The 19,021-nt window shown below is 45.1% G+C and overlaps 1 protein-coding gene across 1 annotated transcript in view; it reads right to left on the reverse strand.

The window, feature by feature from the left end:
* LOC122922384 (carcinoembryonic antigen-related cell adhesion molecule 2-like) overlaps positions 1–19,021 on the reverse strand; it is a 60,752-nt gene that overhangs the window by 24,571 nt on the left and 17,160 nt on the right. Inside the window, exons 3-4 of the mRNA XM_044272976.1 lie at positions 13,109–13,375; positions 2,509–2,766 (exon numbers count right to left, since the gene is read on the reverse strand). Of these exons, the coding sequence (XP_044128911.1) occupies positions 2,509–2,766; positions 13,109–13,375 (525 nt within the window). The remainder of the gene's footprint in view (positions 1–2,508; positions 2,767–13,108; positions 13,376–19,021) is intronic.

The raw sequence follows: 19,021 nt of genomic DNA on the forward strand, positions 1-19,021 counted from the left end.
TCAGTACGATTACAGTGATACCACATTTATATAGTTTTATGGGTTTTGTGTTTACAGTGTTCCCTATGAGATAAAACTGTCCTGTTCTCTTCATTCTCCGGTCAGTACGATTACAGCGATACCACATTTATATAGTTTTATAGGTTGTGTTTTTACAGCGTCCCCTATGAGATAAATCTGACCTGTTCTCTTCATTCTCCGGGTCAGTACGATTACAGAGACACCACATTTATATAGTTTTATGGGTTCTGTTTTTACAGCGTTCCCTATGAGATAAAACTGACCTGTTCCCTGCATTCTCCGGTCAGTACGATTACAGTGATACCACATTTATATAGTTTTATGGGTTTTGTGTTTACAGTGTTCCCTATGAGATAAATCTGACCTGTTCTCTTCATTCTCCGGGTCAGTACGATTACAGCGATACCACATTTATATAGTTTTATAGGTTGTGTTTTTACAGCGTTCCCTATGAGATAAAACTGACCTGTTCCCTTCATTCTCCGGGTCAGTACGATTACAGTGATACCACATTTATATAGTTTTATGGGTTTTGTGTTTACAGTGTTCCCTATGAGATAAAACTGTCCTGTTCTCTTCATTCTTCGGGTCAGTACGATTACAGTGATACCACATTTATATAGTTTTATAGGTTGTGTTTTTACAGCGTCCCCTATGAGATAAATCTGACCTGTTCTCTTCATTCTCCGGGTCAGTACGATTACAGTGATACCACATTTATATAGTTTTATGGGTTTTGTGTTTACAGTGTTCCCTATGAGATAAAACTGTCCTGTTCTCTTCATTCTTCGGGTCAGTACGATTACAGTGATACCACATTTATATAGTTTATAGGTTGTGTTTTTACAGCGTCCCCTATGAGATAAATCTGACCTGTTCTCTTCATTCTCCGGGTCAGTACGATTACAGAGATACTACATTTATATAGTTTTATAGGTTGTGTTTTTACAGCGTTCCCTATGAGATAAAACTGACCTGTTCTCTTCATTCTCCGGTCAGTACGATTACAGAGATACCACATTTATATAGTTTTATGGGTTTTGTGTTTACAGCGTTCCCTATGAGATAAAACTGATCTGTTCCCTTCATTCTCCGGGTCAGTACGATTACAGAGATACCACATTTATATAGCTTTTTTTGTATTTTAATATAAAAAAAAAGTCTAAAAATAAAAAACACTTTTTTCTTTGCTTCGCAATATTCTTGGGGCTTATTTTTTGTTGGGAAATCTTTAGTTTTTATTGATGCTATTTGGAAGTGTTTAATGGGGGGATATGTACCAAGACAGTACACAACTGTGATACCTCTTGGCGCAACCTTTTTGAAACCAGAGTGAAAACAAACCAGGCTGGTGTACAGCAGCAGCATCCTCTCCCTTCAAAGAAAGAAAGAAAGAAGGATCTATCAAGATGAAAGCCATGGCGAGACATGTGATGATGGACCACCCAGCTTTCCCAGGAGCATAAGTGAGATTCCTACTAGGACATGCTTGGACTATCCATATGTGAGAAGCTGGGCTATCTGCATTAGCACGGACACAAAAGACTTTAAAAAGAAGTATATCCACTCTGAAACGCGTTGTCACTTCACACTTAAATTTTAAAAGACTTTTATAATATCTACTGGAGTCGTGTTTGCGCCAAGAGGTATAACAGTCGTGTACTGTCTTGGTACATATCCCACCATTGAACCTCACATCACTCCTCTGAGAATTTGGCCTCTCCACCTACGAGGATTGAGAGATACCGGCAGCACCGACCCACTGATTTCACGAGTGAGGTGAGCACATTAATTGTCACCCTTCTGTTTGATTTACCCCATTATTTCACACTATCCTATGAGCGCCTTTCCCCCTTTTTTCGCCACATACACCATTTGGAAGTGTTTATGACTTTTACGGAGGTGAAGTGACAAACGTTGAATTTACCATTTGTTATTTCTTTTTCGTTACAACATTAAATCTCCAGGACAAATATGTTTACATGACATCAGTGCAGGCGTTTCGGCTTTATAATTCTTACTATTGAATAAGATTAATACTAATCATAATGATAATGAGGATAATAAAGTAATAATACAAATAATAATTTAGAGATTCAAACTGAAATAATATAAAGAGGTGGATAAGCATAATAACTATTGGTCACCGTGCCGTCGGTTTGCTCGTTTTTGCCAGTAGTTGATAACAGTACAATTCTCATTGAGAATACCTGCGATGACAGTGATGCTGGTGTTTGATCGAGGTCGCCGTGTATGTGGCCGGGGCTCGGGAACTCTTACCGACACCTGATAATAATTGTATCAGGCTGTAGACAGCTTTGTCTGATAATTCTGCCAATACATAACAGGAATATTCATACTCGGTGCGTCCAGTGCCTTCCAGTTCATTAGAACCACCGGAGAGCTTTCCAGGTAGTGCGGTTATAATGCCACCTTATTCCAGCTGTCCGAGACCTGTGACGGATTCACCACTTATTATAGCCTTACCTGCAGTCACATTGACGTACACGGCGGCGGTAGCCGTGCGGAGGGTCGCGGGGTTCCTCACCACACACGTGTACAGCCCTTGGTCCTCAGTCTCCGCGTTACTAACTCCATATTTGCTGGTCTTTGCCCCTGTGTCTGTGTCATTGACTTTCCATTGGAATTCCGGAGGCGGATTAGAATCAGCAGAACACGTTAATGTGAATGAATAACCGGGCCTCACAAATACTTCGCCTTCTATCCGAGCCTCACTGGGGCCATCTGCAAAACAGAGGAGAAGCAGGTGCAATGATTGAGCTGCCCACAACATGAGGTAAGCCATGGCCAAGAGTAAAACCGCATTCCGCCAGATGGATCTCAGATGCTGAACGATGGATATTCTCCTGAAATGTCAGCCAGACCTGTACTGACAGTAGGTCCCCATGTACAGGAGTAGGGGCCACACTTAGAGGGGTATTCCAGTTGTGGAATCCATACAGAGACATGTGTCGCGGGACCAGCGTCTCTCCGACCACTGATCTGTGATCCGCTCGTACTGTTATGGCGCTTTCCCTTGTATCACTTGAGCTGGAAACAAACACTCTGACAACATTACCCCTGATTCTCTCCCGCTGTCCCGGGCTGAAATGGGCAGGGCTAGCACAAACCCCGGCCCTGATGTCTCTCTGCTTTACTTGAAGGCAAGCACTCGTCCTGCTATGAGGAAGCAGGCAGAGAATAACTGAGCATGCTCGACCATGCTGCACAGAAAACTACAGGTCGTAACCACGTAACCGTAAAGGCAGCAAAACTGGTAATAACATTATATCGGTCAGCCATGTTCATGGTAAAACTCTGTAACATCCATAGTACTTTGTGTAACCGGAATACCCCTTTAACCTAGAAATGAATTCCCAAGATGCTGCAGCCGGATAATTGTTTAAGGACGAGGCAGATGTGAGGAGCTCCCAATGCCACTGGTCGGCCGCTCCGCAAGTGGCCTCATATAGAGGAAGCCCTGTATGGTGGGTATAGGCTAGCTTCAAGACCCCTGAAAATCCGGCTTAGTGCAGCCTCTGCTTTGTCCTGTAACAGCTCCTGCCCCTCCGGTGTGTGGAGGGTATATATATATACACACAGTGCATTCAGAACGTCCTCACACCCCTCACTTTCCTCACAGTTTGTCCTCTGGCTCCTTGTGCTATCAGCTCCCCTATAATGAGAAAGTGAGAACAGAAGGTGAGAAATCTTTACTGATCTACTGAAAAGGAGAAACTAAAATCTCACCTGGACATAAGTTTTCAGCCCCTCTTACATGAGCATAAGTATTCAAGCCCTTTTCAGGTCTCCAGAGATGTTTCATTGGGCTCAGGAATCTGGCTGTGGCCCCTCAAGGACTTTCCCAGAGTCGTCCCTCAGCCGCTCCTGTGGTGTCCTGGCCGTGTGCTTAGGGCCAGTGTGTTGTTGGAAGGAGAACCTTCTGCCTGGTCTGAGGTCCAGAGATCTGGAGCAGGTTCTCATTGAGAATATCTCCGGACCTTGCTCCATTCAGCTTTCCCTCCACCCTGACGGTCCCCCTGTCCCCCCAGCATAATGTATTGGGTAGGTGATGAGCGGCGCCTGGTCTCCTTCAGTCATGATGCTGCCACCACCATGCTTCACTGTATGGGTAGTATTGGGCAGGTGATGAGCGGCGCCTGGTCTCCTCCAGACATGATGCTGCCACCACCATGCTTCACTGTAGGGATGGTATTGGGCAGGTGATGAGCGGCGCCTGGTCTCCTCCAGACATTATGCTGCCTCCACCATGCTTCACTGTATGGATGGTATTGGGCAGGTGATGAGCGGCGCCTGGTCTCCCCCAGACATGATGCTGCCTCCACCATGCTTCACTGTAGGGATGGTATTGGGCAGGTGATGAGCGGTGCCTGGTCTCCTCCAGACATGATGCTGCCCCCACCATGCTTCACTGTAGGGATGGTATTGGGCAGGTGATGAGCGGCGCCTGGTCTCCCCCAGACATGATGCTGCCTCCACCATGCTTCACTGTAGGGATGGTATTGGGCAGGAGATGAGCGGTGCCTGGTCACCTACAGACATGATGCTGCCACCACCATGCTTCACTGTAGGGATGGTATTGGGTAGGAGATGAGCGGTGCCTGGTCTCCTCCAGACATGATGCTCCCACCACCATGCTTCACTGTAGGGATGGTATTGGGTAGGAGATGAGCGGTGCCTGGTCTCCTCCAGACATGATGCTCCCACCACCATGCTTCACTGTAGGGATGGTATTGGGTAGGTGATGAGCGGCGCCTGGTCTCCTACAGACATGATGCTGCCACCACCATGCTTCACTGTAGGGATGGTATTGGGTAGGTGATGAGCGGCGCCTGGTTTCCTTGAGCCATGATGCTTAAAATTGAGGCCAGAAAGTTCCATCTTGGCTCCATTAGAGCAGAGAATCTTGTCTCTCACAGTCTAAGGTCCTTCAGATGCTTTTCTACAAACTGCAGGTGGTTTTCATGTGTCTTACTGAGGAGAGGCTTCTTTCCGGCCCCTCTGCCATAAAGCCCAGATTGGTGGAGGCTGCAGTGATGATCGACCTTCTGGAAGTTTCTGCACACACGATCTCAGTCAGAGTGACCATTGGGTTTTGGTGACCTCTCTTACCAAGTCCCTTCACCCCCAATTACTTCGTTTGGGGGGGCAGCAGCTCTAGGAAGAGTCCTGGTTGTATGTAAGACTTCTGGAGGCCACTGTGCTCTTGGGAACTTTCAGTGCAGCAGAATGTTTTGTCCCTTTCTCCAGATCTGTGCCTCCACACAACCCTGTCTCGGAGCTCTACAGGCAGTTTGCTGGATGCTGATGTTTGGCTCCACCGAGCAGTTTGAGCAGCAGGCCTCTTGGTCTTATTGTTACGAACATCGCAGGAAAGCTTAGCTGAGCCTAGTGGTGTGGGAATTTCTCCATGTTGATACATACGATCTGTTGGTTGGGTTTTTGTCATGTATGTAAGAGTTGATTTGCTCGGTTGGAGGTCAATCAGTGTCACCGTGTACAGTGTATTGTCATTGAACACTGTCAGTTGGTTCCAGTTTCGGGAATGAGCGCGGTTCTGTGTACAGTGTGTTAGTTGAAGAGACCACCTCATCATGAGAGGCTGGGGTCCAGACGGAGTGGGATCATTTTAAAGGGTTTTCCGAGAATTTTATACTAATTACCTATCCTCTTGATGGGTCATCAGTATCTGATTGTTGGGGGTTCAACACCCGGAACCCCCGCCAGTCAGCTGTTTTGGGAAGGCACCGGCACTCCTTTGAGCGCCAAGGCCTTCTCCCTGCTCACCGACCACAGTGCCGTACATCGTATTGCGGCTATGCTTCATATCGCGGTCAGCCCTTTTCACTGCTCCTAGGCCACGTTATTGATGGATGTGACTTCACTGGTCTAGGAAAAGCCGAGAAGGTCCTGGTGCTCACAGGAGCAGGGGTCCCGGGTATTAGACCCCACCGATCAAATACTGTCATAGTATAAAATAATAATAATAATAATAAAAAATCTCAGAAAACCCTAAAAGTCTCTTTCTGCTTTACTAAATGGACTGTTAGGAGCCTAGGATGGAAATGGAAACAGGAGAATTGAGAGATTTTTACTTTATTTCCCACCCTATTGAGAGATGGAAAGAAGTGTGAGGAGCCGAGGCCTGGCCGCAGGCGTCTCCAGCATTGTGGTGTTTTTTTCTGGATGCCGCATGATAATACCGTACTACTTGAGCAGTTTAGGCTCCACATGGAACTGCAGCCGTCCCCGTGGTGGGAGCAGAGACATTGGAGTGTCGCTACGTGTGGTGTTTGACCCTATGATCCCCAGGCAGACGCAGCCCAGCTCATCAGGAAAGTCAGGATATTTGTCCACCATAAAAAGTGTATGCTGACTACAGCTGCAAGAAAAAGTAAGTGAACCCTTGGCAATGACGATGGAATTCTAATTAATAATAAAATGTCAGAAATATAGAGAAACACCATGTAACTAACACAGAGTTACACTGTTCACGTCTCGGGGACACTGATGAGACGTCCACAGGAGAAAGGGAAATGATCCTCTGTGGTAATAAACTCTCCAAGAGCTAATTGGAAAAGGGGTTTCCATTAAGGAGGTTGGAAGTCTGGGTTTCAGAGGTGTTTGATCCATTAAATAAAGGCACACAAAGCCTGGTTACTGACAAGTGGGTTAGTGTGAACCATGCCTTAGTGCAAGCAACGTTCACCAGACTTCAAAAGACATGTTCTAGTGATGCATGAGGCTGGTGAAGGCTACATCGTCAGTGACCTGAGTATACATCACTAGTGGTTGTCCTGTAAACATCCGTCCAACATGAAATCCTGAAAGCGGTGAGAAAGGTAAGTAACAACAAAAGACTCTACAAGCGGCTTCTGTTCATGCCCACTGTTAGAAAGAGACAAAACAAGGGTGGTGTTCATGGAAAACACCAAGAAGGAAGCCACTGCTGTAAAAACCAAACGTTGGGCCCATTGCAGGTCTGCAGAACACCAACACAATTCTTTTAGGAAAATGTTCTATGGACAGATGAGACAAAAGTGGAACTATTAAGCACAAAGCATACTGCTAGGTTTGGAATTAAAGGAGCATTGCACACCAAAATTAAGACCTCATTGGACCTGAGAAGCCCGATGGAAGGTTGGGGACGTCTGCTGCATCTGGGCCCAGACACCTTGGAATCATTGAGGAAACAATCAATTCTCAGCAGTAACCATCTTACAGGAGAACGTAAGGGCAGCCATCCATGATCTCAAGCTGAAGAGCCTTCCTGTGATGCAACAAGACTATGGCCCAAAACGCACAAGTAAATCAACTAAAGCAGGGCTGCCAGACCTGCGGCCCTCCAGCTGTTGCAAAACTACAACTCAGCTATCAGCCTACAGCAGGGCATGATGGGAGTTGTAGTTTTACAACAGCTGGAGCAGGTTGAGCATGCCTTAACTAAAGAATGGTTGAAAAAAAAGATTTGTGTATTGGATTGGCCAAGTCAGAGTCTTGCCCCTGTGGCATGACCTGTAGACAATTTTGCATCCAGCAGATCCCAAACATATTGATGAAATGAAAAACCTTTACAAGGATGAATGATCCAGAATTCCTCCTCAACATTGTGCAATTATTATTTCCGCAGGACACATTGGGTGGAGGTTATTGCTGTTAAAGTGGATCTAAGATTTGAAATTCAAGGGTTTGGTTACTTTCTCTCCCTGCACCCTGTGGGTGTTTACTCAGTGTGCTCAGTAGAAGACATGAACCATTTGTGTCTCATCGGTTTAGTTAGATTGTGTTTATCTACAATTGTGACTCCGCTCACAATCAGATCACATTGTATTAGCCATCAGTGCACCAATCTGTAGGAAGAAGGATCAGCCCTTCCTCCATTACTTTAAGGGAGGGAGGGGGGTATGTCCTTGTGAAAGATGTGCCCAAAAAATATAGCTGGCTTGCTATTTGCTTGGTTTTGCAGTGGGGTTGTCCAGGGATGGGGATTTGGGTTTCAAGAATTTTTGTTTGGATGTAACTTTCCTGGGGTGCACAAGAACCTGGAGAAAGGGGCTAGATTGGGGAGGATAGTTGCTTCATGTGAGGTTCCTCTGTTGTGGGATTTGTTTTTTCACTGGGGTTCTTCAGTTAGTGATGGGTTTGAGGAATCTTGGTTTAGTGCCTCCTATTTCATTCCAGGAGGATGCACGATTAGTGAGGCAGACAGCCTTTCTAGTGCAGGTGGACACAGACTAGAGGAGATAGAACCATCTTGCTCCCAGTGTATCTAGATTTGCTCCATGTGTTTGGTTGCTCTTTATGTTGACTTTATGACTATTCTATGTGATTTGCTGACTCCCCGTGGACTGCTCCATTTTGGGAGCCTTCAGCATATTTCTGGAGTAGATCATTAGGCATGAGGCTGTTCCCCACAGTGGTCATCTTGGACTGTAATTCTAGAGACATTGCTTCAGCATTTTAGCTTCTACCTAAATTAACCCCAAAATCCAAAGGTCAATCCAAAACATGGTTATAAGACACATCAGGGATTCCATGGAAATGGAGAGGCGTCTGGCTGTGGAGCAGCTGGTGGACCTGCAGTGGTCAGTGCTGGAGGCTCTACTCAACAGCTCCTGTAGTAATTTCCAGGGCCTTATGTTCTGCCGTCGTTTATCCCAAGCATTGCCTCAACCCCTGAGTTCACTCAACATAAAGAGAGCACACCGCAGATTTCTTGGTGTAGAGCGTCTTATGATTGGTCTTCACAGAGGGGAAGGAAATTCAAACAGACATTCTCCGGTGTTTACTGATACTTCCAGGTTGTTGATTAAGGCTCCTTCTTCCAGGGACATTGGATTGTTGGCTTGTGGCCTGATATGTAGTGTTTGGGTGGTCCCACAAGCAACTTCTGTTTCTTAGAGCGCTTTCCAATTCTCATTGCCACTGAATTGTGGTCTCCGGGGTGTTGTGCCTTTTCATAAGTGTAAACAATTATATCTACATATTCTAATTATAATGGGTATTCATTGCTTTTAAGAGCAATGTTGAGTTATAGTCACTGTTTTGTATGAATTTTCATGTAGGCCAAAGTAAGTCCATGGGAAGATTACTGCGCCGTTCAAAAAGCTAGTGTTATTGTAACAATATATTATACATTTAGACAGTTAGAAGATACACGGCACCTGCAGATTTAGAGGCCTCATTGTATTTCTTATCTGAACATGAATTCCACAGTGTGAGAATTGTCTAGATGTTCCTCAAAGTATATATTCATGTATCAAAGTTTGTCCCTCGGCTCTAAGACAAGACCTCCAGATGTCAGAGGTGGGTAGTATTAAAAATATCAGGCATGTATAAGTTTACCCTTAGGCCCCATGCACACGGCCGTGTTTCACAGCCGTGTGCGGGCCGTGGAACCGCGGCCTGGATCCCTCCTGAGAGCAGGAGCGCATGGCGTCACTCGTTGCTATGACGCCGTGCGCTCCCTGCTGCCGCCGCAATACAGTAATACACTGGTATGGTCTATACCAGTGTATTACTGTACTGTGCCGGCAGCAGGGAGCGCACGGCGTCATAGCAACCAGTGACGCCGTGCGCTCCTGCTCTCAGGAGGGATCGAGGCCACGGTTCCACGGCCCGCACACGGCTGTGAAACACGGCAGTGTGCATGGGGCCTTAATGGTATGATGCTTATACAACAGTATCACCTAGATATGAGCAGTTAATACTACACCAGTAGCAAAAGTGCATTCTGGGTAGTATTATGACATCACGCTCCTTATCAATGCACACGCCCATTCAACAATGATTGGAAAGTTCCAAACTCGGAGGGCGTGTTCATCTGATAAGTTTTGGATTAAGAAACCAGATACCAACAAAAACAAAAAAAGGAGACAGAAAGAAAAAAAATAAGAAAGAAAGAAAGGGAGATCTCTGGAGAAACATTGGGATTATCGATCTCTGGAGAAACATTGGGATTATCAGAAAAACTCTTGAGAGCTGGCTGCCCCAAGACTCTGCACATCACTTGACCCTTGGGTAATGTATATTTTGTTTTATGTAGTATTGATGTAAATTAATTGGCTTGATACTTGGCCAGATACCCGCTCATCTGCGGACCTGTAACATTAGTTGCTACATCAGTATTTTCTCTGATTTCAGTTACGATGCATATAACTGAATAAAGGGGACAATATTGGAGAAACTCTCTGTTGGGAATCTTTATATTCCCTAGTTTGATATCAAGACAATAATTTATAAGTTTTGTTGCAATACTACCATTATCTGAGATTGGTCGTCACTATTTTGGGCAGAGCAGGGGCTCGTATCTGTCATCTTCTTTATTGAGTTTTTCGCATAATCCATTGATTGTAGATCTCTCACAATTTTAAAGCCGTGTTGCATAATATTCTTGTGTTGGTTGAGTAGTGTTTTGTTAGCACCATATAGTGGTGAACTCTGGGTACTGCATATCATTGTATACTATTGAAATTTACGTTGATTCATTTTTTTATTGTATTTAAAACTATTGTATAATAAACCATTTATATTTTTGCATAGACGCTTGTACCCTGTTTTACTGATTGCACAAAATAATCAGGTTCTCGATTAAACTCTTTTTGAAATGTTTATGTCCATCTCACGGGTCTATATCGTTTGCATAATTTTTCTTTTGATCCGTAATTTTTTTATATATATATTTATATAAAGCATTTGCTTTATAGACCCGACAGGGGATGGCCAGTCAGTCTGCCTGCTTTCATTACCATCAATAGCTTGTCTGCCAGTTCGCCTCCATTTAACCAGTCGTTACGTTGACCCCGCTGCTGAAGTCCTGGAGAATTCTGTCCAGGTCGACATATTCCACATGTTGGTTAATGAAACTTATGGAAACCTTCCTCATTTGCACTTTACAGATTCAAGAAATTGCCTGCAGAGATGGATCCAGATTTCGCCCCATGTCCACGGCAGTTGTGGAATGTGGTTATTTCTGGTTTCTTGGATGAGTAAAGAGGTCATTGTCACCAGCGACATGGGTGACCTACTGTGGTTTGGGGTTGAGTGGACCACATGTGTAATGCTGGCCACCATCTCTCTGTTGGTGGCAATGGCCATAGTACTGTTTGCTCATGTGTAAACCTCAGCTTGTTAACCGGATTTTGCCTGACCTCTACCTGTTACCTGTATTGACCCTGAGCTGTCTGCCTCGACCTTCGGTCTGTTCACTAACTTGCACAAACTCTGCCTGCCCTGACCTCGGCTTTTCCATGACTATAGTTTTGCCGAAATCCTTGATGCTCCATATTGGTATCTCTCACCCCTTTGGGTCAGTAATCACTGAACAGAGAAAACTCCAGGATGTAGTGGCCTGGTGGTTCCCCTGCAGCAAAATCCAGATCCCTGTAAGAATGAAGACCAGGGCCACTGAGGAGTAGCCTCAGGCCAAATCTGCCCAGTGGTAGAGTGGATGGACATCCGCTTCCGCTACAGGATCCCTTGTTTTCTTTCCCTTTTGTTCATTCCGGATTGGACTGCTGAAGGAGCTGGGCTGGAAGAATCTGCCATCTGCAGGATTGTAAATGGTACCTCACATTTACATGTCTGTACCCGGAGAGCCTGTATAGCAGTTTAAGGGGTGTGAGTCTCTGGTATGTTGTGACCATTGGCCACTGAAATCTGTGGAGAGATTGGAATTTCACCACCCACTGTGCAATGACATCCACAAAACACCTGTGGGGTCATAAACGCCTTGTAGGGTGAACTTTTCAAAATGGGGGTCACTTTTTGAGGTATCTTAATATTTCAGTGCAGAACTTCTGCTCGTAGTATAGGAAAAGGCGCCAGCCTTTCTTGTGGCCGGGAACACGGGAGTGCGCATAGGTCGTTGCTTTTTCCTATACACAAGCATGACCACCACTGCTGGATTGCTGGGTGGACGTAACAATGCAAACAAGCAGTGTATAATGTGATGGAAAAAAATGAATCCAGCCAGTAAAGGAGGCAACATGGAGAATCACAATCCATTAGTAAGTGCCTTGTAGTAACTTTCTCTATGCTAAATGCCGTTTGCTGAAGTGCGACGACCCCTCTAGGTCGACTGTTGCATAAGAATTAGCATTTTCACTTTGCACCATCTGTTCTGCATTAGTTTCTGTAGAATACGTGTTTGCGTCACAGAGATGAAGGTGGCGACTTGTCTCCAAAGTGTCAGATCTCCAATCCCATTGTCATCTGTGAGAGGTCCTAGCAAAACAAGTCTGATCCTTACCGGCTGCACCAAGCAATTTACTGAAGTTAAAGGCTCTCGGAACCAGAGGTGGAGTCCATGCCTTGACGGGCGGCACTAAGTGCACCTACACAATGTTATGTAGGGAGTATTAATGGTATGGGTGATCAGAGGGGCTGCACATGTTGGGGGAGATTAGCAATATATCAGGTGGGCGTACAGATCAGATTAGGTAGAGATGTGATTTAGCTGAGTTCTTTAGAGTCCAGAAAAGCTATAGAGCCCACCGGCCCCAGGGGACTATTCCGGGGCCACTCTACATGACACTGGAGTCTATCTGGCCAACCTTGAAACGTTTGACTCTCATTACAGACCAAAACATCCTCTGGAGCCTCAGACACATATGTCAGGATTCTAGGGGAATATACCTTCCCTCAGTGTAAACCCATAGAGAGGTCAAGTCCAGACCCCAGCCAAGGTCCACAAGAGGTACAATGAGAACCAAGTGTAGATCCAAGGAAAAGACAGAGCAGGAGCTGGATCGACAGAAGCAAAGGACACATCTCAGCTCCAGTCAAAGATTTGACTGAGTATATATATAGGTTAACAAGCTCCTCCGAAGCCAGGTAATGAAGCATTACTGCAGCAATACATGGAGAGCTAGAGGAGCAGAGCCAGGAAACTGGGGAGGTAGAGAACAGAACATGGCGCGGTGCCAGGTCTGGGCTGTAATACATTAGTTCCACTACAGCTGATCTCCTGAGATTGTCATACTTATCAGGACCAGTCAGAATATCAGCAAGGACACATACTGGAGATACGGTCTATGATGGTCACACCGGTACTATGGATACTCACAGAGTACGGAGACCACATAGGGGTCACTGAAGTCCTTACTGACGAGGTTCTGAGCTCCACACTGGTATTCCCCCAAGTCTCCTCGTGTAATGCTGGAGAAGGTGAGCGTCTTGTTATCTCCTGATAGTTTGGCTCCAGAGGAGATGCTGGTACCACGCCTGGTCCATGTGATGGTCACAGCATGTGAGGTGACACAGGTCAGGGTGACCGGCTCATTTTCCTTGGGTTGGGGGGTGGGCGCGGTGATTTTAGGTTTGGTGACCGGCTCTGTGAATGGAGGAAGATAGGAGACAATTATCATATAGAGGATTTCATATTTACAGGTGGAGTAATAAACTTAGTAGAAGCTCGTGCCTCACGTCACATTTACCAACCCTGTAGGAATGGCGCTAATATAGTCAAGACCTTCCCCTGACAGAGCAGAAAGCATCTACAGTCGTGTTCAGAGCATCAGTCCAGCACGAGAAGTGATCTTTCTACTCAGCAAATGATTTACTATAAGTGTAATAGAGAAATAGAGAGAAACAACTGTATCAATCAGGACCTGCAACTGCTGAGCAATGCAATCATTGAGCCGTAGAGGACCCGCGCAGTACATGTACGGCGCTGTGATCGGGCGGGTGCAGGAGGGTCCGCCAGTCACTGATAGCTGGACCCCTGCTGCATGTGCCGGCATCGGTGATTGCACTTTAACCCTTGATGTACCGCGGCACATGCGATGTCCTCACGGGGACCCGATGGCATGGAAGGCAGCCCGATGCCTGTGAGATCCAGCCCCCTGTATTACACTGTGTAATACACTTACAGCCAATGCATCACAATATAGAAGTACTGTCATGCATTGTAAAGGGGATCAGACCCCCAAAAGTATAAGTCCCAGAGTGGGACAAACAATAAAGTGTAAAAAAAGTTAAAAAAATAAAGTTTTACAAAAAAATGTAAAGTTTCAAGTAAAAAAAAAAAAGCGTCATTTTCCCAAAATAAAGTTAAAATAATTGTAAAAAAAATAGGGAAAAAAAAGAAAAAGGTTGAAAAATTAGGTATCGCCGCATCCATATCACCTGGCTCTATAAAAATATCACATGACCTAACCCATCAAATGAACACCGTCAAAAAACTAAAATAAAAACTGTGCTAAAAAACATTTTTTTGTCATCTTACATCGCTAAAAGTGCAACACCAAGCGATAAAAAGGCGTATATGCCCCCAAAAATAATACCAATCTAACTATCACCTCATCCTGTAAAGAATAAAACCCTAAGACAATCGCCCAAAAAAAAAAAAAAAATAGCTCTCAGACTGATTTTTGGGGTTTCAAAATGCTGTTATTGTAAAAATACCACATGACTTAACCCCTCAGGTGAACACAGTAAAAAAACAAAAACAAAAAAAAACTGTGTAAAAAAAGTCATTTATTGTCACCTTACATCACAAAAAGTGTAATAGCAAGTGATCAAAAAGTCACACGCACCCCAAAATAGTGCCAATCAAACCGTCATCTCATCCCACAAAAATCCTACCCTACCCAAGACAATCTCCCAAAAACTAAAAAAAAAACAATGGCTCTCAGACTATGGAGACACTAAAACATGTTTTTTTTTTTAAATGATATAATTGTGTAAAACTTACATAAACAAAAAAAGTTGACATATTAGGTATCACCGCATCCATAAAAACCTGCTTTATAAAAATATCACATGACCTAACCCCTCAGGTGAACACTGTAAAAAAAAAAAAACGGTGTCAAAAAAGCCATTTTTTGTCACCTTACATTACAAAAAGTGTAATAGCAATCAATCAAAAAGTGATATACAACCTAAAATAGTACCAATCAAACCATCATCTCATCCCGAAAAAAATGAGCCCCTACACAAGACAGTGGCCCCCCCCCCCCCAAAAAAAAAAAACGACGTCTTTCAGAATGTGGAGACAGCTTTATTATGTAAAACTGAAACAAACCAAAGAAAGTTGTCATATTTGGTATTGTCGCGTCCATGACAACCTGCTCTATAAAAATACCACATGATCTAACCTGTCAGATGAATGTTGTAAATAATAAAAACGGTGCCAAAACAGCTATTTCTTGTTACCTTGCCTCACAAAAAGTGTAATATAGAGCAACCAAAAATCATATGTACCTTAAAGGGGTTCTGCACCTTCATTTAACTGATGATCTATCCTCTGAATAGATCATCAGCTTCTGATCGGCGGGGGTCCGACACCCGGGACCCCCGCCGATCAGCTGTTTGAGAAGGCAGCGGCGCTCCAGCAGCGCCGTTGCCTTCTCACTGTTTACCGCCAGGCCGCCCGCCCACTGACGTCACGACTTGTATCAACTAGAGTGGGCGGGGCTAAGCTCTGTTCACTTGAATGGAGCTTAGCCGCGCCCACTCTAGTTGATACAAGTCGTGACATCAGTGGGCGGGCGGCCCGGCGGTAAACAGTGAGAAGGCAGCGGCGCTGCTGGAGCGCCGCTGCCTTCTCAAACAGCTGATCGGCGGGGGTCCCGGGTGTCGGACCCCCGCCGATCAGAAGCTGATGATCTATCCAGAGGATAGATCATCAGTTAAATGAAGGTGCAGAACCCCTTTAAAATAGTACCAACAATACTGCCACCTTATCCCGTAGTTTCCAAAATGGGGTAACTTTTTCAGAGTTTCTACTCTAGGGGGGCATCAGGGGGGCTTCAAATGGCACATGGGGTCATAAAACCAGTCCAGCAAAATCTGCCTCCCAAAAACCATATGGCGTTCCTTTCCTTCTGCGCCCTGCCGTGTGCCCGTACAGCTGTTTACAACCACATATGGGTTTTTTCTGTAAACTACAGAATCAGTTTTTTTTTTTGGCTGTTAACCCTTGCTTTGTTAGTGTAAAAAATGTATTAAAATGGAAAATCTGCAAAAAAAGTGAAATTCTGAAATTTCATCTCCATTTTCCATTAATTCTTGTGGAACACCTAAAGGGTTAACAAAGTTTGTAAATTTAGCTTTGAATACCTTGAGGGGTGTAGTTTGTAAAATGGGGTCATTTTTGGGTGGTTTCTATTATGTAAGCCTCACAAAGTGACTTCAGACCTGAACTGCTCCTTAAAAGGTGGGTCAGAAAAATTTCAAGATTTGCTTCTAAACTTCTAAGCCTTGTAACGTCCCCAAAATATAAAATGGCCTTCACAAAATGATCCAAACCTGAAGTAGACATACGGGGAATGTAAAGTAATAGCTATTTTTGGAGGTATTACTATCTATTATAAAAGTAGAGAAATTGAAATTTTCTAATTTGCCAATTTTTCAAAAATGTTTGTAAATTTGTAATTTTTTTTATAAATAAAAATAATTTTTTTGACTCAGTTTTACCAGTGTCATGAAGTACAATATGTGACAAGAAAATAATCTCAGAACGGCCGGGAGAAGTCAAAGCGTTTTTTAAGTTATCACCACATAAAGTCACACATGTCAGATTTGCAAAAAATGGTCTGGTCCTTAAGGTGAAAAATGGCAGGGTCCTGAAGGGGTTAAAGGGGTGGCCACCATAAATATAAAAAAAGATGAGGCGCCCCAGACAATACCTGAAGCCACGAGGTGCGTGTCATGACACATGTACTGTGTATATATCATTGTTCCATGTGCTCGGCCTAGTATGCTCCCATTAATGAGTGGCTGTGTGGGCGGGGCAGCTGCAAAGTGAAACTCCCAGCATGCATCACAGCAAGCATCTCCAGAGGAGCGGTCACATGACATCCCTGGACAACTCTGATACCATAGTAACAACAGCACCTCGGGTAGCATTTCGTCAGTGCTTTAGGCCTTATGCACATGACCAAAGCCTGTACGTGCTCGGGAACAGCAGGTCCGCATCATACAGGCACCAGTCGTGTGCGCACCTAGGGTTGCCACCCGGCCAAGCGCTCATTAGTGCAGCCTTTACCTCCACCACCACTTGTGCCTCTCCTCCATTAGATGGCGCTGCAGTGAATGCTAAGTGCTGACTGGAGGACAGGACCTGAGAGACGTCATCACGCTGGAGGCAGGTCCTGTCCGGAGCTTCCAGTCAGCAGGGGTCGTTCACCGCAGCGCCAGCAAATGGCGGAGGGGAGGGCGTTATTATTATTTTTCTCTCAGAAGTAGAGAAGGGCACTAATGGGGGCATTATTCTTACTGGGGGCACTAATGGGGCATTATTCTTACTGGGGGCACAAATGGGGCATTATTCTTACTGGGGACACTAATGGGGGCATTATTATTACTGGGGGCACTAATGAAGGCATCATTCTTACTGGGGGCACAAATGGGGCATTATTCTTACTGGGGACACTAATGGGGGCATTATTCTTACTGGGGGCACTAATGGGGCATTATTCTTACTGGGGGCACAAATGGGGCATTATTCTTACTGGGGACACTAATGGGGGCATTATTCTTACTGGGGGCACTAATGGGGGCATTATTCTTACTGGGGGCACTAATGGGGGCATTATTAAAACTGGGGACACTAATGGGGGCATTATTCTTACTGGGGGCACTAATGGGGGCATTATTCTTACTGGGGGCACTAATGGGGGCATCATTCTTACTGGGGGCACTAATGGGGCCATTATTATTACTGGGGGCACTAACTGGGGCATTATTCTTACTGGGGGAACTAATGGGGGAATTATTCTTACTGGGGGCACTAGTAAGAGCATTATTCTTACTGGGGGCACTAATGGGGCCATTATTCTAACTGGGGGCACTAATGGGGGCATTATTATTACTGGGTGCACTAATTGGGCCATTATTCTTACTGGGGGCACTAACTGGGGCATTATTCTTACTGGAGGCACTAACTGGGGGAATTATTCTTACTAGGGTCACTAATGGGGGCATTATTCTTACTTGGGGCACTAATAGGGGCATTATTTTAACTGGGGAGCACTAATAGGGGGCATTATTCTTACTTTAGGACACTAATAGGGGCATTATTCTTACTGTGGACACTAATGGGACCATTATTCTTACTGGGGGCACTAATGGGGGCTTTATTCTTTCTAGGGGCACTAATGGGTGCATTACTCTTACTGGTGGGCACTAATGGGGGCATTATTCTTACTGGGGGCACTAACGCTGCGATTTTTCTTACTGAGAGCACTAATGGGGGCATTATTCTGGCTGGGGGCACTAATGGGGGCATTATTCTTACTTGGGGCACTAATGTGGAGCATTATTCTAACTGGGTGGCACTAATGGGGGCATTATTCTTACTGGAAGGCACTAATAGAGGCATTATTCTTACTTGGTGGCACTAATGGCGCTATTCTTCTTACTGGGGGGCACTAATATAGCCACTATTCTTACTGGGGGCACTAATGGGGGCATTGTTATTACTGAGAGCCCTAATGGGGAGCATTACTCTTACTAGGGGGTGTTGCGGAGCTTGAAGATATACCCTCAATATCTTCACTTAAATCCCCTTGTAGCTGAAGAAACAGGTCAATATTCAAGAGACAATTTCCCCAGTGACTGACGACACACAGTTTGGGAGTCACTGACTTTACTAGGCATGTGCACCTGCTTTCAAACCTCCAACAGCCTCATTTACATACAATACATATATTACTATGGTACAAGGAGAGGTGGGGTCAGACAATAGCAAGGGCTGATGGGAGGTTGAGGGGGGAGGGGAAGAGGTACAGACAAGAAAGACATTCGATAAGTGGCGATGTTTGCCACAATGCTCCCCCAGAACCAAGCCGGCATACACAGTCTGATCCCAACGGATCGGCTCGGGGATGTCCGGAGGAGCGCTCACAGATCACTTTTCAAGTTCAGTTTGTCTGGATAACCCGTCGGCGTTACCATTCTGCTTCCCAGGGCGGTAGTGGATGGTAAAGTCAAAAGGCTGCAGCGCCAAACTCCAGCGCAGCAGCCGGGCATTGTC

The sequence above is a fragment of the Bufo gargarizans genome, unplaced genomic scaffold (assembly GCF_014858855.1).
Source record: "Bufo gargarizans isolate SCDJY-AF-19 unplaced genomic scaffold, ASM1485885v1 fragScaff_scaffold_317_pilon, whole genome shotgun sequence".
Lineage (NCBI taxonomy): Eukaryota > Metazoa > Chordata > Amphibia > Anura > Bufonidae > Bufo > Bufo gargarizans.